The sequence below is a fragment of the Rhineura floridana genome, chromosome 3, assembly GCF_030035675.1.
Source record: "Rhineura floridana isolate rRhiFlo1 chromosome 3, rRhiFlo1.hap2, whole genome shotgun sequence".
Lineage (NCBI taxonomy): Eukaryota > Metazoa > Chordata > Lepidosauria > Squamata > Rhineuridae > Rhineura > Rhineura floridana.
Window position 1 is genome coordinate 127,808,171 of NC_084482.1, and position 23,949 is coordinate 127,832,119.

At 43.2% G+C, this 23,949-nt stretch overlaps 1 protein-coding gene across 3 annotated transcripts in view; it reads right to left on the minus strand.

Moving 5' to 3' along the window:
• The window catches only part of CACNA2D2 (calcium voltage-gated channel auxiliary subunit alpha2delta 2), a 1,044,533-nt gene that overhangs the window by 130,615 nt on the left and 889,969 nt on the right, over positions 1-23,949 (minus strand). For all 3 annotated transcript variants that reach the window (XR_009761453.1, XM_061617858.1, XM_061617859.1), the window contains 3 exons: positions 20,428-20,586; positions 14,399-14,506; positions 6,938-7,016 (listed from right to left, as the gene is read on the minus strand). Coding sequence is in view for 2 of the 3 variants with exons in the window: in XM_061617858.1 (XP_061473842.1) it covers positions 6,938-7,016; positions 14,399-14,506; positions 20,428-20,586 (346 nt within the window). In the remaining variant the exon portion in view is untranslated. The remainder of the gene's footprint in view (positions 1-6,937; positions 7,017-14,398; positions 14,507-20,427; positions 20,587-23,949) is intronic.

The window sequence follows — 23,949 nt, forward strand, 5'->3', positions numbered from 1 at the left end:
CTGCAAGCCCAAAGTTCACAGGCCTCTGTCATGAGCTGACAGATACAGGAGGTGTGAATGGAAAGCCAGAGCTGCTGAACAAAAGGGCAGGTGAGGCAATCTCGGATAAATGAGAGACAGAGACAGAAGGCTTCAGATATAGAGCAAGGTGAATGAGATTAAAGGGAACTGAATGTGATGAACAAAGGGAACTTCAGACAGCAGGGAATGAAAGGGGTGCCTGTGTAAGGTATAGGTAGTTGTTCTCATGTTGGTCTTGGAGAATAAGGGATAAAATAGGGAAAGTGAATAAATAAATAAATCCTATCTGTTGGAACAATGGAACCCTTCATTTGTGCAACATACAATCTTGCATACTTTTATACAAGCATAAAGAGATCCTATGCAATAAACTACTCATGTTCTAAAAGGCTTTTAACTGATGTGGTTTTATTTTATTTGACGTGGTGCTGATTGGTTGATTTATTTAACTTCTTTGCTGTGGCTGTGATCATTTGTTTTTGCTACCTATTTTATATTTTAAAATATTGCTTATCTTTGAGTTTTGCAGTTTACAAAGGTTTAATAATATTGTTTTTGCTTCAGTTTTGTGTTTTAATTGTATTTTTATTGCTTCTTTTATTGTATTACACTTTGAATTCTATGGAATTCAAACTGTAATATAATAAAATCCAAGAAATAAAAGAGTGATAAAATACATTTAAAGAACATATAGCATCTAGCACAGTGCAATATAATTGCTACAACAGGCAGAAAAATCATTCAGTGCAATTTTCAAGAGAACTCACCATCCATAAAGTGAGAAGCATGGCTGGCATCTTCCCCTTTCCATACATGTTTTTGGTGATCATGAAAGATCTTAAAGAAGAATCAGGTTGTGTACACACTAGGGATGGAAGAATCTCTCAGTTACAGCTCTCAGTCTCACTTTTCCAAATTTAAATCTGGTTCTCCACATTTCTGCAGCAATTTGTGATTTTTTTAAAAAAATCCTCATGAAAATTCTTCAGCATGTTACTGTGAATTTCTCTTAATAAACATTTTTATAGGCAGTTTTGGCTAATCTACACATTTTTGCAAGCAATTTATCCTAATATAATGCATTTTTGTGTTATTTTCATGAATATAGTCATTTCATATGCCGAAATTCCCCTGATGTATACATTTTTGTAAGCATTGCTTGCCTGGAGAACTGCACTGCAAAATTCAGACAAGTACAAATTGAGAAGGATGTCTGTGTTTCAGTTCTCATACTGTTTCAGAAGGTGCGAATTTGATAGATTTGTTTTAAAATGCAAACTGAAACAAATTTCTCTCTCATCCCTAGTACACACCATACATTTAAAAGACTCCTCCAAAGAATCCCGGGAACTCTACCTTACCCCTCACAGAGCTACAATTCTCAGCACCCTTAGCAAATGACAGTTCCCAGGATTCGTGTGTGTGTGCGTTCGTGTGCGTGCTCTAAATGTATGCAGCCTTAGTCTCTGCAGCTTGCCTGAGGGACAATTAAAGCCATGCTTCAGGGCAAGTCTCATAGGAAATAATGGGATGTTTGCTTTGTGGTGGAGTCTATCCCAGGAAGGCAGACATTTGAGCTTATGTACTACCTTGGCTCCACAGATCTGCAGGGAAAGCCCTGCTCTGCACCCCCTCCTTTTCAGACATGAAACCTGTGAGGTGGTGGAGCTGTGGAGCTGTGGCACGTTTATCATGGAACAACAGACCTAGTGGAGTTCATTTGATCCCTACCATGTTGGCCTGTTGTTGACAAAGGAAAACCTAGCTTATTCTAAAGGCTTTCTCCATAGGATGACTGGATGCTTTTGAATTCTTTTTTTAGGAAAGTGCTGTCTCATTTTAATTGGCTTGGTTTGTTTGTTTGTTTGATTGATTATGATGATGTTTTATTGATGTTTGTGGTTTTAGAGTTTAAAATTTAGACTGTTTTATATCAGAGGTGAGGAGTCCTTTTCAGCCAGAAGATGCATTCTCTTGTAGCTAATTAGTGATAGGTAGGGATAATGCAGAAAACTGCACGAGGCAAGTGGGAGGGAGGCAAATGGGTCAGGTGGGGAGGCTCCATGGGCTGGAGGCTTTCCACCTCTGTTTTATATACAGTTTTGGGTGCCAGTAGAAATGTAGTCTCTCATTGTTTACATATATAAACAAACAATATTCTATTCTATGTATTTGCAGCCATAATAACATGCTAGGAAGGTTTTTCTTTCCTCCATGCAGCAGCTGTGCAAAATATTCAGCCAAGCAGTGCACTGTGACTGCTCTTATGGAAAGTTCATCTCTGTTTCTAGGCTTCCTTTCTCCGCAAAAGAGAAAAGAGCTTTGACCAAGCAGCCTATGTACTTTGCTGCAGAGATATTGGCTTGTCTCTGCAGTCCTGTCTGAAGACTGAGCTGGTATCAGCCTCAGGTTTTCCTCAGGTGAGTAGATAGGCAGCAGCTAGTTCTCTTGGCTTAGCTCTCAGTAGCCCTGGAATGAGTTAGCCCTGCGGAGAGAAGTTCTCTACCAGTAAATCTGAAGGCGAAGTAAAGACGCTGAACAAGTTTGCCTTGTGGAGAGAAGCTCTCTGCACCTGAATGTGAATGGCAAGTGAAGACAGTAGCATCCACGGCAGTGTTTCAACCCAAAGATCTCCTCACAAACTAAAATTAGAACCAATTAGAAAAAAATCCACCTAAATGGTATTTTGATATGAAGTGACTCCTTTGAACCAAAAAACCCAAGATGAAAGTGTTCATAACTACATTTTTACTGAAATACACAATCAGAGTTTCATTATAAAGTTTTTTCACGTTTTGGGTTGCCAGTAAAAACCCCTGCTAAGTCTTCTGGAAGAAGAGAAAAAGGAAGAAGAGATGAGGAGGATGGAAGTCTCATTAAGTGCATGTAAGTTGTCCTGAATGAGGAGATGGGGCAGGTTATAGTTCTAAGAAAGTATAAATGAAAGTAAGTTAATTCAGTACTCCTACTACCTATGTGCAGAAGACTTATTCTCAGGCATTTGGTGTTTGAATAGCTTTTCTATGATTAGGAGAGGTGACAGAAACTGGTCTGATATAATAACTAAAGGTTAGTTCACTGAATTAATCTGATGGTTTAGTGACCAGGAACCAGAAGATCCAATTGAGAGAAGAATCAAGTCGTTGATACAGGAGCTGTAAATATGGTTTGCCCCAATCCAAACAAGGAGATGCACCTATCATTTTAGGATCAGGAACTGTGGGTGCAGAAGTTGTCTATCAGCATTGCATTACTTTCAGCTGGATGTGAATCTGAATGTGCACTTCTATTCAGATTCTGCTGCATTCTCTTGTAGCTATGCATAACTACATATGATGACAGCCGAATTAGAGTAGGTAAGTTCAGGTGAGGGTCTTGGAATCTGGGAGTATTAGAGTCAATTTATGCATGATACAGGGCATGCAAAAAGCAATTACTATTACTGAGTTCCACATGTACTAGTGTATCATTCCTCTAAAAAGTATGCTTAAAACAGGTGCTAGACCATTAGTATACATAGTTTCCATACAGCATGGCTTCTCTATAGTTTAGGGGAAGCCAATGTAGTGCCCTTCAGAAATTGTTGGACTACAGTTTCCATCATCTCTGATCATTGGCCATGCTGGCTGGAGCTGATGGGAGTTGGAGTCCAATACAACAACTGGAAGGCATTTTGTTGGCTACCCTTGCTACAGATAGCTGGTGTGTGATAGGTGGCAAATGCTGCATGTGAAAGGATTGCAATTTAAATAAGATGTTGGGTTGTGAACAATTTTGCATGACTCGGGCTGTGGGAACACTAGTCTCTTGAAAAGCAGCCAGAATGGTTTTTCTGGCTGCGTTTTGAAGAGTCTCTGCCCTCTGCTGGCCATGTCTCCCTTCCCCACTGCTGACTTCAGACCTTTAAGGACCACCCACAGCAAAGTGTTGGTCCAGTCACTGTCTCTGCCTGAGCCTGTAGCAAAGCTTTTCCATCGGCCACCCCTGGAAGACAAATGGGTTAATCTACAAATCAGCTGTGAAATCTGCCTGAAGCTGAATTTTAAAAAATGCACTGGAGGTGATCCGGCCAGGGTTTAGAGTAAAAAGGGGCAGCGTTTGACTACTGTTGTGTGCCTCTGTTTTCAGAAAAGAGAGGTGGAGATGCACTGGAAGTGTTTTTTTTTTCTACCCTAAGTATTTTTCACATGCCCTGTGCATTTTGTAAATTGGACCCAATTGCCTAACGGCTGCTCATGCCACTGAGCACCAAACTAGAGAATGTGTTAATGCATGCTCCCTTCCAGGGCAATTATCCCACTTCAGGGGTAGGAGGAGATATGTGAGGACTGCAGCATGGTGTGTGTGTGTGTGTTAAACACCCATGATTCAAATCCTGATCCCCTAGCCTGCTTTTTAAAACAGACATGTTAAATGCAATAATGAATTAAATTTATCATTTTGTTTAGCTCTGAGACTCTTCTGGGCTATATTCAAATATATACATTTAAAACTATTGTTTTTAAATAGATAATCTTCTAGCTCTTATTGTTGGAGAACCTAACTTGAAAACATGATGCCATTGGGTAATTCCAAGATGTATGAAACTGCTTATGCCATTGGTCTACCTAGCTCAGTGCCTGTTGTCTACACCAGGGGTGGGGAACCTCAGGCCCAAGGGCCAAATGTGGCACTCCAGGCCTCAAGCCTCTCCTCATGTCACAGCCAATCCCTCAGGAATAACCCTTTCCCCAAGACACTCCTCTCCCAGGCCCTGCTTCACACACCCCTTGAGTGTTTTTGCCTGGCTGAAATGTGCTCTGGAACTCTGATAATGCCTCTTGCTGGCCTGGATGGAGGACAGAGAGGGGTGTGTGAGGTTGTGTGTAGAAACTAGCCTTCTGTACAAAGGTAAAATTGATAGCCATTGCTCCATCCACTTTTGCCTCTGGCCTCACTCACCGTTGGCATATGGCACGCACAGGGTTCCTCAGAAGGGAATGTGGCCCTTGGCCTGAAAAAGGTGCCCCTCCCCTGGTCTGCACAAACCAGTAGCAGCTCTCCAGGGCTTCAGGCAGAGGTAATTTCTATCTGGAGATACTGGAGGTTGAACCTGGAAACTTTTACATGCAGAGCATATGCACTACCACTGTGCTATCAATTTGTACATCTATTTCTTGATTTTGGATGCAGGGTGGGCTGACTCAAGATAATTTCCAGCTGAGATTACCAATTCTTGAATAAGAAATATTGCTTGGCATTCACAGCCTTCATGCACATATCACACAATTCATGCCAATTACGTAAAACTAAACTAATTAAACTATGAATAATAGCCAAATCTCACTGGCTCAGACGAGCAAGTTGCTTACACTGGCCTGTCTCTGAAAAAAACAAAAGGTAGCTTTCCTTTCCAGTCTTCTGCCAGCAGAGAATAGTCTATAACCTCTTCCATTCTATACAACAGGCTAACTAGTGGTAATTCTGCTTTTAAGCCAGTCTCCCTACCTTTGTTAGCACATGCCATAAATAATAATAATAATAATAATAAAATTTTATTTATAAGTCGCCTATCTGGCCGAGTTAACAGCCACTCTAGGCGACATACAGTACATAGTAAAATACAATATCAAATACCATAATAACAAATTAAGCTAAAAACCACCCGTCCAGTTAATAACAGCATAAAAGTTAGTCCACCCCAGAGATCCTATAGGCCTGCCTGAACAGCCAGGTCTTCAAGGCTTGACGGAACCCCATCAGGGAGGGGGCATGGCGAAGATCGGAAGGAAGGGAATTCCAGAGGGCAGGTGCCACAATCAAAAATGCCCTCTCTCTGGTCCGCACCAGTCTAGCAATTTTGACTGGTGGGACCGAGAGGAGGCCTTGTGTGGCTGATCTTGTCAGGCGGCACAATTGATGATGCTGGAGGCGCTCCTTCAGATAAACTGGGCCAAAACTGTGTAGGGCTTTAAAGGTCAACACCAACACCTTGAATTGGGCCCGGTAGGCAACTGGTAACCAGTGTACATCTACTAACACCGGAGTGATATGATCACAGTGATGGCTGTTCTTAATCAAGCGTGCCGCCGCATTCTGTATCAGCTGCAATTTCCGGACCGTTTTCAAGGGTAACCCCACGTAGAGCGCATTGCAGTAGTCTAAGCGAGAGGAGACCAGGGCATGTATCACCCGTGGGAGTAGATGGATAGGAAGGTAGGGTCGCAGCCTCCGAATCAGATGTAATTGATACCAAGCTGCCCGGCTCACTGCCGAGATCTGAGCCTCCATGGACAGCTGGGAGTCAAGAATGACCCCAAGGCTGCGGACCTGTTCCTTCAGGGGTAATCTCACCCCATTGAGCACCAGGTCTATATCTCCCAACCTCCTCTTATCTCCCACGAGCAACACCTCGGTCTTATCGGGATTTAGTTTCAGCCTATTCTCCTTCATCCATCCACTTATGGATTCCAAGCACTTGGACATGGTTTCCACAGCCAACTCAGGTGAGGACTTAAACGAGAGATAGAGCTGAGTGTCATCTGCATATTGGTGACACTGCAGCCCAAATCTCCTGATGATGGCCCCCAGCGGCTTTACATAGATGTTAAATAGCATGGGGGAGAGGACAGAACCCTGTGGCACTCCACAACTGAGAGGCCAAGGGTCTGATACCACATCCCCCAATGCCACCCGTTGATGCCTGTTTGAAAGATAGGAATGGAACCACTGTAAAACAGTGCCCCCTAATCCCAGTTTCTCCAGGCGATCTAAAAGGATACCGTGGTCAACAGTATCAAAAGCCGCTGAGAGATCCAGGAGGACAAGGAGGGTACATTCTCCCCTATCCAACGCCCTCCTCATATCATCCACCAGGGTGACCAAGGCTGTTTCAGTTCCATGTCCAGTAATTCTGCTTTTAAGCCAGTCTCCCTACCTTTGTTAGCACATGCCATCCACTGCAGAGGAGTGACATCATAGTTGTGCTGTCCAACAGAAAAGGTGAATACTCGTACCTGTGAAAAGTTCAATGATAATTTATTTTTAATAAAGGAAAATATATTAGGAACACTCCTCAATTAAACATGGAGGGTTCACCAGTACCCCAACCCATAAATGCACATTTTGCATTTGAAATGCAAGCATGTATAAAAGAAACCATTCAAATAACAACCGATGCACTTGTCAGCTGGAGATTCTACAGGCAAGCCCAGATTGACTTACTAGAGTCTTATTTGAATGATCACTGGCTTCATGGTATTGGCACGGCAGCTTCCTCCCTCTGGCCAGCAAGATGTGTGCAGCCCGTGCCATGCATCTCCCCCATCAAACATATACTTTCAAGCATTTGCTAAGGTGTGGCAAAAGTCTGTTCTTGTGCATGGCAGTGGCAGACTGCGCCCAACTAACTGGGTATAGCCAGGAAGCCAACACAAAGAGGAATGTTCAAGTGGCTGTTATGCATCAGCCTTCCAGTGCTAAAATCAATGCGTGAATAGTGCAGTATATGCTATGTTGCAGTGTGGCTTGATGAACTCTGCACACAATTTATAGCCTGCTGCTTTGAAACACAGTTTTTGATCATTGTTTGCACTGCAGTATTAACGAGAAAACCAGCAAAATAGCTAAACCTTACTATGTTTAATTAGTAAAACAGTCATTTTTTATTTGTAAATTTGAACCCTGCCTTCTACAAAATGCTCAAGGTAGCTCAGAACACTATGAAACCCCTTGACAATATTAAATCCTTAATATACTTAACCAAGGGTCCATTCCTACAACCACTGGATGGGTGGTAGCTGTGAAAAAATCCATGTGCATGTTGGCTCCCACACCAGCACCCATGGATTGTGTGCATCAGGTGCTATATTGCATCCACCCTTGAGCACATGCAAGCAGGTGCTGCTCTAAAACTTTTCTTGCAGTGGTGTAGCAGAAGCAGAACCCTGTGTATAATGGCAACTGGCCACGTGAGTTCCAAGGAGCTTCCACATACCCACTGGCCATAAGAATTGGTCCTAAGATTAAGTACCTGATCCAAGTGAATACTGCTGTTCATCACTTATCAATTAATATTTATCACTTACCAATTGATATCAATTATGTTTTTATAAAGTGCCTAACATGCTGAGTATTGTTGCTTTGTTGTGCAATGACATGTCTGCACAGACTTGTGTCTAAAAAACTAATCTGCTTGGTTGTCATAGCTAGGACCCACGTATTTCCCAATTTCACAATAAAGAAACCTAGGTTTCAAATGAAGTGAATTAGGCAGATTGAAAAACAAAATATTGACCAAGCTACACTTCTGAATGAAATGTGCTTGGGATCTAAGTTCAGTTGCTAGATTTTTAAATATATAGGGCTGTATCCAATGTTAGTCTTACTCAGAGTTTGGGCTTGGCACACTTTCCGAAGCCCAAGCCAAGCACACAGTTATCATTGTATGAAGGGTTGGTTAAGCAAGCTGAATTGACTGCTGTTCCTGAGTCCATTATGGGGGTGGTGCCCCATCTCCTGAATCAACAGGTCCACAGGAAACTTGTGCATACTGTTTAAAGGTTGTCTGGGAAGGGTTTAATCACTCAACTGTTGGAGAATTGGACTCCCCATCAAATTGCGTATAAGTCTGAAAAGAAAAGATAAATTTGACTTCCCCACTATTATTGGTAAGAGGTGCTATGATTGGAAACATTCCTGCCCCTGCCCACTTCTTCCCTCAATTTGTGTCCTTGGTTTTCTGCATGCAGGGACAATGAGTTTGGAAATAGGATAAAACAATATGGAAAGGATGATTTTCTGCCCACAAGCAATCAGTCAGAACATGTAGGTGCTTTGTGGCAACCTTGCATCTACTGGGAAGTACTAGCATTGCTAGGAAATGCCATCAATAGCAGGTAAGACATTCATGAGCCAGAAAGTACAGTTTTTGCTTCACTGCCCTTTACTGTTCTGCAAATGGCTGGAAGAGAAAGAAGATGCATCAGTACAGACACTATTGCTCACTCTTGAGATCTCTAATCTGGTTTAATAATGACATTATTTGCAGACAATACCAGAGGCCACACCCATCTCCTTTTCCTCTTGTATATGGAGAAGGAAAGAGGAAATAAGTGTGGAGAACATAAAAGTTATCCTATTTTGAGTCCAAGCCACTTCAGTACTTCCATCCAGCAGGCTGACGTTTCTATATAGACTTCTGATGGAATCCCTCCAAAACCCAGCAGTGTTGACAAAAGTGCCCATTTTCCAGTAGCAACAGTCTGTGCAAAGTTTCAAAGGAAGTTCTGTCCACCTTCTTTTCTGGCACTTCAAGGTCAGTGCAGGTAATAAAAACAGTGCCAGCGTGTTAGACGCCCCATTACAGGGGCAGCGGCTCAGTGCAGGAGCAGACAGGCAGGAAGATCAACTGTCTAAATAGCTCACATCAAATGAGGCGGAATCTAGCAATAAAGCATGAGTTAGCCACTTCCTCCTGTCCCTCTGACTGAGTTAATGCAGGTCACACAGCTGGCTTCTTAGCTATTTGGTCCTGTATCTTGACTCATGTGTAATGTTCCATATGCAAAGATCTAGTCGGGTTGATGCTGTCTTCCACCTCCATTGGCTCATACACATATTCTAGCCGAAAAAACTAATCACTGTTTAAGCAGGTGAGCAAGAGTCACAATATGACTTCACCTGCCCTCTTTCCTGGCATAATTCAAGCCTCCATATTTTATTTATTTATTTATTTATCACCTTGCACACATGCATCCCCAGGTGATTGGACAAGATACAATAAAAATGTTTAAAAACCACAAAAAACAACAACAGATATATATTTTAAATACAATACAAAGTAGATACCCATGGCAGAGATTCACCTATATGGTATATTCATGCCAAAAGAAGCAGCGCTGAGTCATGGGGACATAGTATATGCTATATTCGTATATTAAGTCTGGTATATGTCTTGGCTGCTATACTGCCATTTTGTCGATAAAGGTCTGTCAGAGGCAAAGCTTAAGCTTTCAGACCAAGACAAAGATTGCTTCGGAATAGGCACATGAAGCTGTTCAGGAGTAGACCTTTGCTCTATTCCAATTTATATTTCCTAGCAGACAGCTGAAAATCTATTTCTCTTTCCTGGTTCCCAGGAAGAAACAAATCCAGACTTAGAATGTCCCTAGCCATTCCTGAAATCAAGTGCTTCTTTCCTACAAAGAAGAGTAGATTCTTCTCTCTCTCCCACCTACAATGCCACTCCTTGCAGGCAGCGACACTGGTCAGACCATTCTGGAATCTAGTTTGCCAGATGCTGCAAGTGAGCAGCTTGTTTTGCTCTCTGACCAATTGAGAGGCAGCATACAATGATGTGGTAATTTACTTTGTAACTATGAAGTTACCTTTATTTGAATCAGCAGCCTTTTCCATCTCTAGCTAAGAGCTTCACACACTATAGCACAGAAATAATTTACAAGCTGGAAAACTATAATGTGTTTTAACAAGCCTATAAGAATTTTAGTTAAGTCAGAATGCCATTTTTGCATTTCTTTTCTTATATGCTTTGTGTTCTGGTTTTCCCTATATGAGCCTGCTTGTTTAAAATTATTCAAACACAAATCTGATTAAGGCCTGTGCATATTGTATGTGAGGGGAGAATTCGGGATTCCAGTAAGGAAGAGTCTTGTTGCTTTGGGGTAGGGATGGAATCTTCTCCTTTTTTATGTTGTATTTTTAAGTGTGGCCCCTTGGTGGTCATTAACAATCTGATTCCCTTTTCCTCCAATATCTTTCACTTTTCAAATCTCCTCTGATTTTTTTGTTTTGCAGAGAATTATCAATATTATAATTGCTATTTATTCATGAGCTTCCACTGGTATTGATCTTTATTCTGAATTCTGTAATGATTAGTTGTTTACATTCCTTTTCAATTGCACTATGGAGCAGACAGATTATGGAAGATAATCAAATCAGTGTCTTCCCCCCTGTTGCTTACAATCAAAACCTCATTCCCCCCTGCTGCTTTCTGTCTGCCAGTTACAATTAACACTTCATTGACATCAGTGCGAGGGAATACACATTTGAAGAGCTTACATAGAAAGTAGATTGATAAAAGTATCACTTACACTATCAATGGTTTCAAAGCAAATAAAAAAGAATCGGAAACCAGGTGCGGAGAGTTGCTACTTCAAAATTCTCTCCGCAAAGAGAACATCAGAAGTAATAATTAATCCGATAGCAAATGAAATTATTGCTGAAACGGAGTCTATTACTACTTTGGGGACAGCTGCAGGTGTGGCAGCAGGAGCATTGGCTTGGTCCTGCCACTGAGCCTGCACCATGTTGGGCTCCTTTCACCTCACACCTCCCCCTCTAGATAAGTGGGAGTGGCACTTGGCTTGGGAAGCCAGGCACATAACACTGCCCTGCCTGCATTGCCCCACTGACCGCTGTTGGGTTCAGTGTGGTCATGCTGGACAAGAACTTCATTGTCTCCCTTGAACAAGAACAGAACAGACACAGAAAACTCCTGATTCTATCCAGATTAGGGATGGGGGAGAAATTCAATTACACTTAAAGCAGAATCTATCAAATTTGCACTTTCTGAAACAATGTGAGAACTGAAACACAGCCATCCTTTGAAATTTGCACTTATCCAAATTTTGTGATGCAGTTCTCCAACCAAGCAGAGTTTACAAAAAATGCATATATTAGAGGAAAGTGTGCACAAAATGCATATATTGGTGAAAATAACATACATTAAAAATGTATTGTTAGGATAAATTGTTTGCAAAAATGTGTACATTAGTTTTAAATGCACACAAAATTTATTTTGCACTAAAATGTTGAAGAATTTTCATGAGGATTCTTTAAAAAAATCCACAAATTGTTGCAGAAATATGGAGAACCGAAGATTATAAAAATGAGAAACCAAGAGAAGTTGACTGATCATTCCATCCCAAATCCAGATACAACCAAGTCCAGCGCCACCAAGTGACAAAACTAGAAACTAGAAATCTACAAAGGAGAGTATATTCTCCACAACAAAAATGTGATCGCCTTCCAATTTTTGCTGTAGATCAGGGATAAACAATGTGATGCCCTCCAGATGTTGTTTGACTACAGTTCCCATCAGCTCCAGCCAGCATAGCCAATGATCAGGGAAGATGGGAACTGTAGTCCAACAACATCTGGAGGACACCAACTTGGCCACCCCAATGTCGCTTAACAGAGAATGAGGTCTCTCTGTGTGTAATTCATAAGTGGGTCAAGACTCAGGTCTGTTGCTCAGAAAAACTCTCTTGGGACACAAGAGAAAGCTGAAAATTAGCTCTTGCATGCTAACTGCAGATAATAATTGGATATATTTATAGTACTTATAAATGCTGAATCACAGAGTACTGCCAAAGATGAAAAAAAACCCTTAGCATAAGCACACTCTAAAGGGAACAGTATCCTTGGCCTTGCTAAGCTGCCCCAGCAACAAACAATTGTTGATAAAGAAACTGAAACTGAGGTAGCCAGGAGAAGCCAGAAGAACTCAAGCTGTGGTGGACCTTCAGGGTTAAATTACTCACTATGTTTAGTATGTAGCCTGCAGTCATATATTGCTTTTTTCTTACTCAAAAATAAGTGTGGCCTGCTGATCTGGACTGGGACTACAGCATGTCAGGCAGGATTTCTTTTGAGTCGGAGAGGTATGACTGGGGAGCAAAGGATTCAACTTCCTACCCCCACATGTTGTAGTCCTTGTTCAGATTGGGGTGTGTGTGTGTACATTTATTTTTGAATAAGGAAAAAAAGCACATATGTAGCTATAGTTTACATATTAAACATAACATGTAGTTTGAACTTCAATGATCCCTGCTAACAAGAGGCTGACATACTATGGAAGAATCTGTAGCACAGACCAACATAAATAACATGGCTGGAATCATTAGTGGTGTGAAATCACTGCAGTATATTGTTGGTTATGAATAAAAAGAAAGATCCCACTCCACTTTTCACATGGGCAGCTCCCAGTAAGGAGGACAGGACTAAGGTGAAGCTTTTAAAAGTTTCGTAACGTATTCTACCCCCATGTTACCATGAATGCTCACTGGTTCAACTTGCCTCTGTGGCTGCTTGCAGCTTTTCTGCTCCTTGCTGCTGAGTAATGGGCTCTTAACACATGCAGCTTAGAGGAGGGAGTTCCAGGAGCTGCGTGGGAGGTCCTAACTAGCTCTATAAGACCAGCCTCAGCAGTGTGGTGGGTTGCTGCTGGAAGACCGACTCTAAAGGAGTTCCTTTGGGTTTGGGACAAGGAAAGGACACCAACCTAATTGACTTGTCCCCGCCCCATGAGGGAATGAGTTGTATGGTACTAGGGTGTGACTGACAATATTATTTTATGCCCATAATAGTATGTTAGTAGCCCCAGGACTGGTCAGGGCAAGACACTGATTCAGTCCTGTGGATTTCCTACCCGAGTGAGAGACAGGGGAAGTCTGGTTTTTGTATTCATTTACAAGGATACCTTATAGGACAGGCTGATCCCTCATAGTCCTTTCTGATCACCAAGATCTTAGTGGTCCCCCATGGTCCAGATACATGGCTCACGTCCACCAGAAGCCATGCGTTCAGCATTAAGGGCCCAATTCTGTGGAACTCTCTCCCAGCTGAGATTAGACAGGTCCACTTGCAAAGACCTTCCTTTTCAGCAGGCATTTTAAGGAAGTTTTCTTTTTTTACAATTAATTTTAATTGATTTATCCACTGTATGCTTTTTTATAATTTTTATGTACACCACTTAGAAACCTCAGTGATTAAGCAATATATAAATACCTTAAATTCAATAAATACCACTGGGCAAAGCAGCAAATGGAATATGAGGTCTTTCTCATTTATGGGCTTAGAGCTATCCAAGGGCCCAACTTCCAGGGGTGGTGGCTGTATATGTTTAAGAGGCCCTGTAGGAACAACTAGCAGTCTACATGCTGAATTCAACTCTCTCTACATTCTCCACTGTGCTTCATCTAGTTCACTGCTCCACACTAGCAGAATAAGTGGTTTTGTATCTGTACTAGTACAGACGGAAGGGGAAACAATCTGACAGCTGATGCCAAACATTTTCCCTGTCATGAGAATCTTCAGTATTCCTCTGGTTGATGGCTTCCTGTGTGCTTGAAATTCACTTTCCTGAGTATGAAAAATTGTCTGACAAAAGGGAAGAGGTTTTCCCCCTGGAACACCCCTGTGGAAAGCATCTAGACTGTGCTCCATGCTCCCTGTTACAACTCCAAAACCCTACAGTGGAGAGATTCAGGAAGGGCTCTAAGTATAACAGCATTTCACCTCGGGGGAAACATGTTGTTTCTCCAAGGGCAGCAACAGAAGAGCTGCAATCATGTTAAGATACAATTTGAACACTCACTGTCTTGTTTGGCCAGTTATACTTCTCAAACACATCTTGTACGCGATCTTCTCCTCCATCAGTGAACATCATGATCATCTTATTGCAATTGGCTCTTGTGATATTGGACTGCAAATGAGAAATAGATGTTTGAGTGAGTACAGAATTCGGAACCAAGGGCAATGCACCAAAAAAGATTATGGGAAGAGGATGCCAAATATGTCTGTTCATTTAATACACCTCGTTTAAAATAAAGCATGGATATGCAATATCACTGTTTTTTCAGAGTAACGATCTGGTTGGATGTGTATGTATGTTTATGAGTGAGGGAGTGAGCGAGATGGGGGAGTGCAACCCTACTTGTTCTTCTTGATCTCTTGGCGGCTTTTGACGCTATTGACTATGGCAGCCTTCTAGAACATCTGAGGGAGGTGGGGGCTGGGAGCACTAGTTATGAGATGCTACTGTTTGGCAACATGGGAGCTGTCCTGTGGTGCTCCACAGGGTTCTATTTTGTTCCCCATGTTATTTAACATCTATATGAAGCCACTGGGAGCTGTCATTAGGTGATCTGAAATGAGGTGTCATCAATATGCAGATGACATCCACTCCATTTCTGTTCCATTTGAACTGGGAGAGAGAGGTGATTGAGGCAGACTGGTGCTTGGAGACAGTGATGGGCTAGATGTGGGCCAATGAATTGAGGCTGAATCCTGAAAAGACAGAGGTGTTATTCGTCCCAAGTTCTCACATACAGGAGGTGGGGAGATAGTCTGTTCTGGATGGGGTTACACTCTGCAGTTTGGGGATGCTTCTGTATTCAACCCTATCACTGGAGGCTCAGGTGACCTTGGTGGCTAGGAGTGCCTTTTACCAGCTCTGGCTAGTTCACCAGTTGCAGTTCCTTTTGGACAGAAAAGACTCAGCCACAGTACTCCATGTTTTGGTAATGTCCTACCTGAAGCCGAGAAATTCAGACACACCCGGTTATGTGAGTTTTTCTCTTTTTATTAAGGTTATAAGTTATGTCAAAAGCTTTTAGACTCATTCACCTAACTGCGCTTTCTAGAAAGTAATTCCCTCTCTAACACTGACTAGGCATGTCTTCACTGCCACAGATGTTGACTCAGCAACTCCCTCCTCCTCAGAGCCCACTGAAGTAGGTTTCTCTTTCATGCGTAAATGATGGCTCCTCCTTTACCTTGACGGTTGCTCTTCGCGCCTCTGAAGCTGTCGGGAATGGAGCAAAGGGGGCTGGACCTCGACTTCCCCCTCCGAATGGTGGAGGCTAACAGTCTGTTCAGGTGTGGGAAACTGCTGGGCGCCTAGCTGGGAATCAGCAAGTTGACAAGGGGGTGCTTCAGGCGTGGGCAAGGGGTGTGTGTCCATAGCAGTCTCTGACAGCTCACGCTGTGCTTCTAGGGGAGGCAGGGGGCAGGGGGCACTGCAAGCTCTCCTCCCTCAACTAGTTGCCCCAGTCCTCAAAGTCAGAGTCTCCTTCCTCAAAGCCTTCCCCCCTATCCTGGGACACAACATCATCCCCCCTCCCATGCTGAAGCTCCCCCCAACCCAGGGGGTTTGAGCTTGTCTGGATATGCTTCATGAAACTCTCACTAAATCTGGCGCATGCAGATCGGTCACTGCCTCGCAAGATCTCTACTCTGGAGCTTACCCCAACCACTGGATCAAGTACTATAACTTTCCCCGGCACCGTCAAGAATCCAGGATCTGCTCCACTTCATACTCTTCCTGACCATCAAACACCAGGGGTGGAGGCAGGGCTTCCAATGTTTGATGGGAATCTGGTGGCTGCTCTAGAGTAAGCAGAGAGCGATGAAAGACGAGATGGACTTTCAAGGAAGGAGGGAGGCAGAGATGAAATGCCACGAGGCCGATCTGTGCCTCTACTTCAAAGGGTCCCAGCCTTCGAGCCTGCAATTTCTGACTAGGAACCTGAGTCGGTAAGTAGCGCATGAACAGCCATACCTTGTCCCCAGCCTGTATTTCTGGGCCAGGCTGGTGGGGTTGATCCGCCAGCCATTTATAGTTGGCTTTCGCTCATGTTAGTTGCTCCTGTAACAAGGGTTGCATTGCGTCAGTTCCTGCACAAACTCTGCTGCCGCTGGTACGGCTGGAGTAGTGCTGGGGTGAGCGAAAGTGTGCGGGTGATATCCCAAGTTGGCAAAGAAAGGAGTCTGCTGCGTTGAGGCATGTACAGAGTTGTTATATGTGAGCTCCGCCAAAGGCAGCAAAGTCACCCAATTGTCTTGCTGGTAATTTACATAACAATGAAGATACTGCTCCATTCACCCTCTCTGTTTGTCCATCTGTTTGGGGGTGATGTGTGGACGATAGTCTCAGCTCACTCACCAGCAAATGCCATAATGCTTGCTAGAACTGGGCTGTGAACTGGGTTCCCCGCTCCAAAACCAGACTGGAGGGGAGTCTGTGGAGCTGAAAAAATGTGCTCTCCAAATAATTGGGCAGTCTCTTGAGCAGTTGGCAACCCAGGTAAGCCATTTTACTGAAATCGCCTACAACCACCAAAACAGTCATCTTCCTCTGGGAAGAGGGGCGATCCATGATAAAGTCAAGAGCCACCATTTGCCAAGGCCCCCCAGGCATGGGTAGGGGCTCCAACAAGTCTGCAGGTCACCCCTGCACATGTTTAGCCCTCATGCATGTTGGACAGGACTGGACGTACCTCTCTATGTTATGTTTGACTTTCGGCCACCAAAAGTCCCGCAGGACCATCTGCAAGGTTTCAAAAATCCCAAAACGTCCAGCAGTGGGGGTTGTCATGACACTGGTAGAGGACTTTGGATTGCAACTCTCCAGGAGGCACGTACAAAGCCTCATAGTGGTAGAGCAGCTCTCCTCTGTTAGAGAATCTAGGTGTACAGTTCTGCGTTGCTTGCTCCAATTCTCACACCTGCTCCTGAGCAAACGGGTCTTTCTTTTGAGCACTGTGCAAATCCTCGGCCCAAGAATCAGGGCAACTGGCAACCACCATCTTATCCAACGGTATAATGTGATGTAACGGAGTAGCAGGTTGATCATCCTTGAACTCTGGCTTGCGGGACAAGGCATCTGCCTGATGGTTCTGTGCTTGAGGAATATAATTAAAGCAGAAGTGGAATCTGGCGAAGAACTGCACCCAACACACTTGATGCTGGTTCAATTCCTGGGCCGTCTGAAGGCTCTCCAGGTTCCGATGATCCGTGCGGACTTCCACTTCATGTAGTGCCCCCTCTAAAAGGTGACACCAAGTTTTGAAAGCATCCCAAATGGCCAGGAGTACATTCTCCCATACCATAAAATTGTGCTCTGCGCGTGTCAGCTTTCTGGAGAAGTAAGCACAGGGTTGCAACCTCCCCTTTCTGGGCTGGCTAAAATAACACCGCTCCAATAGCTACGTCTGACTCATCACTTCCCACCATGAAAGGCTGCTGGGGGTTGGCGTACTGGCGTACTGGTTCTGAGGTGAACAGCTGCTTCAGCTCTTTGAATGCTTGTTGTGCCGAGTCAGTCCAATGAAAGGGCCCTGAACCCTTTAGACAGTCAGTAAGGGGTGCTGTCTCTAACACTGACTAGGCATGTCTTCACTGCCACAGATGTTGACTCAGCAACTCCCTCCTCCTCAGAGCCCACTGAAGTAGGTTTCTCTTTCATGCGTAAACGATGGCTCCTCCTGTACCCTGACTGTTGCTCTTCGCACCTCTGAAGCTGTCGGGAATGGGCTAAGGGGGCTTCCCCCTCCGAATGGTGGAGGCTAACAGTCTGTTCAGGTGTGGGAAGCTGCTGGGCGCCTAGCTGGGAATCAGCAAGTTGACAAGGGGGCGCTTCAGGCGCAGGCGAGGGGTGTGTGTCCATAGGAGCAGTCTCTGACAGCTCACACTGTGCCCTCCTCCCTCAACTCATTGCCCCAGTCCTCAAAGTCAGAGTCCCCTTCCTCGAAGCCTCCCCCCCCCCATCCTGGGACACAACAGTTAACTTCCAGAATGGATTATTGCAATACCATCTGCATTGTCCTTGAAGATGACTCAGTATCTTAAACTGGTCCAAAATGCAGCAGCCAGATTACTGCCTGGGGCTCCCTTTAGGTCTACAACCCTTTTTTAAAACAGTTGCAATGGTTGCCAGTTCATTTCTGGGTCCAATTCCAGGTGCTCACGCTTGTGTTTAAAGCCCTAAACAACGTAGGCCCCAAATATCTGAAAGACTGTGTCCTTCCCTACAAGTTCTCTCAGGTGTTGAGATCATCAGAGGGGGCCCTTTTGGTAGTCCCACCACCCTCAGAAGCTCAGGGGGTGGCGACCTGGGAGAGGGAAGTTGTGGAACTCCCTTCCCAAAGACGTGCATCTGGCAAAATCACTATATATATATATATATATATTAGGATCCACCCTATTTTTGTGATGTTTGTGATAAGTTTTTTTTAATTGTTTTTTAAGGATATATTTTAAACAGTTGTAACCTGCCCTGGGACCTCAGGGTGAAGGGTGGATAATAAATTAAAATAGTAATTCATGGAAGTGATAGCTATGTAGATAAATTGTGTGACACAGCTATCAGGCTTCTCGGTATGTCAGAGCCAATGAAGGGAAAATAAGGATTCATATCTAAAGTAAATCAGTGGGAGGGTTTTATATATTTATATATTTGCTTGCACAAGTGTGTGCTTCCTAACTTGTAAGAGAGAATGGCAAGGACTGTACATGTGCGTGGGTACACACACATACACACGAGTAAATGCTGGCATTACAGTCTCCTGCCTCTTTGCCATCATCATCTTCAGTCCAGAAAACTGGCAGTGAGGGATCAATTTTTCTTTAGCTGCTTCTCCAGGGGTGAAGGTGGTGCGGATGAACAGGGAGAAGGAGGGGTTGTCTGGACGGAAATTATGTTGTGGCTATTACTGCTCAGAGATTAATAGGGTTATTCATCTTTATCTAGCCCAATGTCACCGCAGCCAGTCTGATCCGAGTCCTCTCAGATGGGCCATGCTAACTTTCTAATGTAATGGAAGAGGCAGCTGCTGCCATTAAAACTTAGCTGTCAGCCACTGAAGCTTTTCATTTATCTAAGGAGAGGCATGCAGCCCCAATGTCTTGTCCCAATATAGCCCTGTTCTCTAAAGCCACATAGACCCACCCACTGTCAGGACAAATAACCCTGATGCTTCTGATCTGGTCACCACTTGACAGCTGCTGTGTCACTGGGTCAAATGTGCTGGGAATGTAATCTGATGCGAGCTATCTCTGGAAATGGATTACTGGTTATGGAGGAATTTCCTCCAATTCCAGCAGCATCCCCTACTCCAAATTAGACTTTTAAACAACTGTTCCCCCACCCCCCAATTTAGCTTATGCTAATACCTCAGAATATTATTTATTCCATTTTTGTCCAGCTCGTCCTCCAAGGAGTTCAGGGTTTCCCTTCCCATTTTATTTTCTCTACAGTCCTGTGAGGTAGGTTAGGGTGAGAATCAGTGATTGGCCCAATGGCCCCCACTGAGCTTTATGGCTGAGTAGGGATATGAATCTGGGTGTCCCTGGACAGACATTTACTCGGTGTCTCAGCAAAGAAGATGTGAACTAGTGGAAGAGCAACAAGGGCCATTTCTCATGATGCGTCAAGAAGAATTTGGGAAAAGGGCAACATGGTAATGTTGGAATGATACTATGTGAGTCTGAGACACATGTGATATTCAAAGTTCTAGAAAGCTTCTCTGCTACTCATACATCTCAGGGCTAAACTAGATGCAACTTCAGACATGTGTGAATGCATTTCCAATGTTTTCTCCCACCCAGCTTTTGCCCCAAGCACCTGCCTGGGGTCCAATAAAGGGTCTGGAATGATGGAAAGTGTTCCCTCACATCACGGCCCCAATGATTTTAGCCCTATTCATTCATCTCCAACATCAGGCCTAGTTTGGCCTGCACACCCACAGCCCCTCATTCCCCTGCACACACATCTTATTTGAATTCTAGATTTCCTCTCTTCAAAGTCCTTCCCCACACCCCGCCAGGTTTAAATCCTGTGCTCACATTTTGCAATTGTTCAAAGGCATACTCAAAGCCGGCCTTGTAGTCAGTGGTTCCCTGGGCCTCCATTAATTCCACTTTCTCTTTGAAGACATTCTTGTTGCGGATATTTGCCTGGACTAAATGCTTGAAGCAGGATACAGGCTGTGCATTTTGGTTAAACTGGAAGGCAAGAGATAGAGAGATGCAATTAGGGATGGAGGAAAATTCAATTCAATTTGGTTTAAATCAGAATGTATCAAATTGACATATTCTGAAACAATATGAAAACTGAAACAACCCATTCTTTGAAGTTCGTATTTATACAAATTTAGCACTACAGTTCTTCAGCCAACCAACATTTACAAAGATATATAGATTAGGGGGAAGTGTGCATAAAAATTATATATTAGTGAAGACAACCTACAAAAATGTATTATATTAGAAGAAATTGTATGCAAAAATGTTGAAGAATTTTCATGAGAATTTTTAAAAACAAAATTTGCAAATTGTTGCAGAAATGTGGAGAACCAAATTTTAGATTAGAAAACTGAGAAACTGGAAGAACCAGAATTGACAGATTCTTCCATCCCTAGATGCAATGCATTAAAATAGGTGAGAAGACAATACTAAGGCTGTGAACTAAATCTGCCCATCCCCATAGAATAATGTGTTGCTTAGTTAATAAAATAACTATGAATGTTTTGGGGCAATACAAATACATGGCTATCTTGATTCTATGAGTAATCTCAGCAACCTAAATGGATAGCTGAGAAGGCTAACTGGGAGTTACGCAAGATCAGGAATACACTGCTACTATTGGTAGATACCTCCCACCTTCATCTCCCCCCCCCACGTAGCTTATTGAGAGCACATACATCTAGCTCACTCCACTGAGACTTTTCCAAGCGATGAGACAATTGCAGTTGTGCTGACAAGAGTCGTTTTGGGGGGAAAGGGAGCCAAGTTGGTTTTGGTATGAACACGTGGCAAGGACAGGCCTGCTCTTAACCAAAGCCTCCACACTGTTTGGAAATGGTGATCAGCTGCACTTAGCACAGTGAACTATGAGAGGAGGTGCCTTCATAACGTGAAGAACTACAGCTCAACTGCAGCTGATTTTCTGCCATCAAAAGCCATACTCCTCCAAGATCTGCCACCTATTTTTTGCATCATTGGGTGCATCTACACCACAGATTTAAGCTGAATCAAACTATGGAACCCTGGAAGTTGTAGCCCTTTTGTGGGGAGAGAGGACAGCTGTGCACCTCCACCAGAAATTTTTCATTGCTTTTGCCAATTGAAATTCACAAGATTCCCTCTGTGGCGGAAGGCAAATGACAGAACAGTATAAAATGGTTTGTAATATACCAATAGAATTGCTCCAAGTTACTTAGACTGAATCTGTCCAAATTTTGACCACAGTTTGTCAACAAAAATTGAAAACTAAACAATGGCCCACTGACTGGAAGCATTCAATACACATCCCAATTCCAAAGAAAGGGGATCCCAGGGAATGCAGTAATTATCAAACTATTGCCTTAATCTCTCATGCAAGTAAAGTAATGCTTAAGATTCTACAAAAAAGGCTCTTACCATATATGGAGCGAGAAGTGCCTCCAAGCTGGATTTAGAAAGAGAAGAGGCACCAGAGATCATATCGCAAACATACGTTGGATAATGGATTTTCAGAAGAAAATAACTCTATGCTTTATAGATTATAGCAAAGCCTTTTTTTGTGTAGATCATGAAAAAGTATGGAATGCTTTAAAAGAAATGGGGGTGCCACAGCATCTGATTGTCCTAATGCGCAACCTGTACTCTGGACAAGAGGCTGCTGTAAGGACAGAATATGGAGAAACCGATTGGTTCCCAATAGGAAAGGGTGTGAGACAGGGGTGTATTTTATCACCGTATTTGTTTAATCTGTACGCAGAACAGATCATACGGAAAGCAGGATTGGACCAAGATGAAGAAGGTGTGAAAACTGGAGGGAGAAATATCAATAATTTAAGATATGCAGACGATACCATATTACTAGCAGAAACCAGTAATGATTTGAAACGAGTGCTGATGAAAGTTAAAGAGGAAAGCACAAAAGCAGGACTACAGCTGAATGTCAAAAAGACTAAAGTAATGACAACAGAAGATTTATGTAACTTTAAAGTTGACAATGAGGACATTGAACTCGTCAAGGATTATCAATACCTCGGCACAGTCCTTAACCCAAATGGAGACAATAGTCAAGAAATTAGAAGAAGGCTAGGACTGGGGAGGGCAGCTATGAGAGAACTAGAAAAGGTCCTCAAATGCAAAGATGTATCACTGAATACTAAAGTCAGGATCATTCAGGTATTCCCGATCTCTATGTATGGATGTGAAAGTTGGACAGTGAAAAAAGTGGATAAGAGAAAAATCAACTCATTTGAAATGTGGTGTTGGAGGAGAGCTTTGCGCATACCGTGGACTGTGAAAATGACAGATAATTGGGTGTTAGAACAAATTAAACCAGAACTATCACTAGAAACTAAAATGATGAAACTGAGGTTATCATACTTTGGACACATAATGAGAAGGCATGATTCACTAGAAAAGACAATAATGCTGGGGAAAACAGAAGGGAGTAGAAAAAGAGGAAGGCCAAACAAGAGATGGATTAATTCCATAAAGAAAGCCACAGACCTGAACTTACAAGATCTGAACAGGGTGGTTCATGACAGATGCTATTGGAGGTCGCTGATTCATAAGGTTGCCATAAGTCGTAGTCGATTTGAAGGCACATAACAACAACAAATGCAGATTGTAATGCCCACAATGAGAGACCCAAGGGGAACAGAGACACTGCCTTGTACAAGTCTCTCTATCTGTCTGCCTATCTATTAATCATCTAATAGTTATCCTGTCCTTCCTCCATGTATTTAAGGTGGCATACATGGGTGTCCCCTTTTTGTATCTTCACAAACCCCCTGTAAAGTAGGTTAGCCTTAGGGCCCCTCCAGACTGGTGTTTTGTTGTGGGTATATTCTGCAACATGTTCTTGACACAATAATAGCGCACTAGTGGTGAATTTATTTTGTTTTTGTTCTGTGATGCTTCCCCAATGCTACCACATTGCTGCTGTCCAGAGGGTCTACAGCACAACAAAAGATGAACAAAATTAAACCAGAACATTTGTGGTATAAAAAGTTACAGGATTTCAGCAGAAAGTTACAAGATGTGCACTGATTGGAAGCAAAGCAGCGTGACCGCCCCAAAACTTTTGCAGGTACAAACAGTATTGAAAGTAGGATTGTGTGTGACTGCCCTGACAGCATCGTGAGCAGAAACCATCATTAATATGTAATGAGAAGGATGTCTGGAAGGGCTTTCACTGAGAGATGGTACCTGGCTCAAGGTAATCCAGTAAACTTCACAGTCAAGCGGGGATTAGAGCCAGCTGTCCTGACATGACTATGAGCCCTTTGATGGTTCTCAAAGAACAAAAGATCTGAGGAAGATACTTTGGCCTGCCCTCCGATCCCTCCCTGTGAAAGCAAGGTTCCCAGT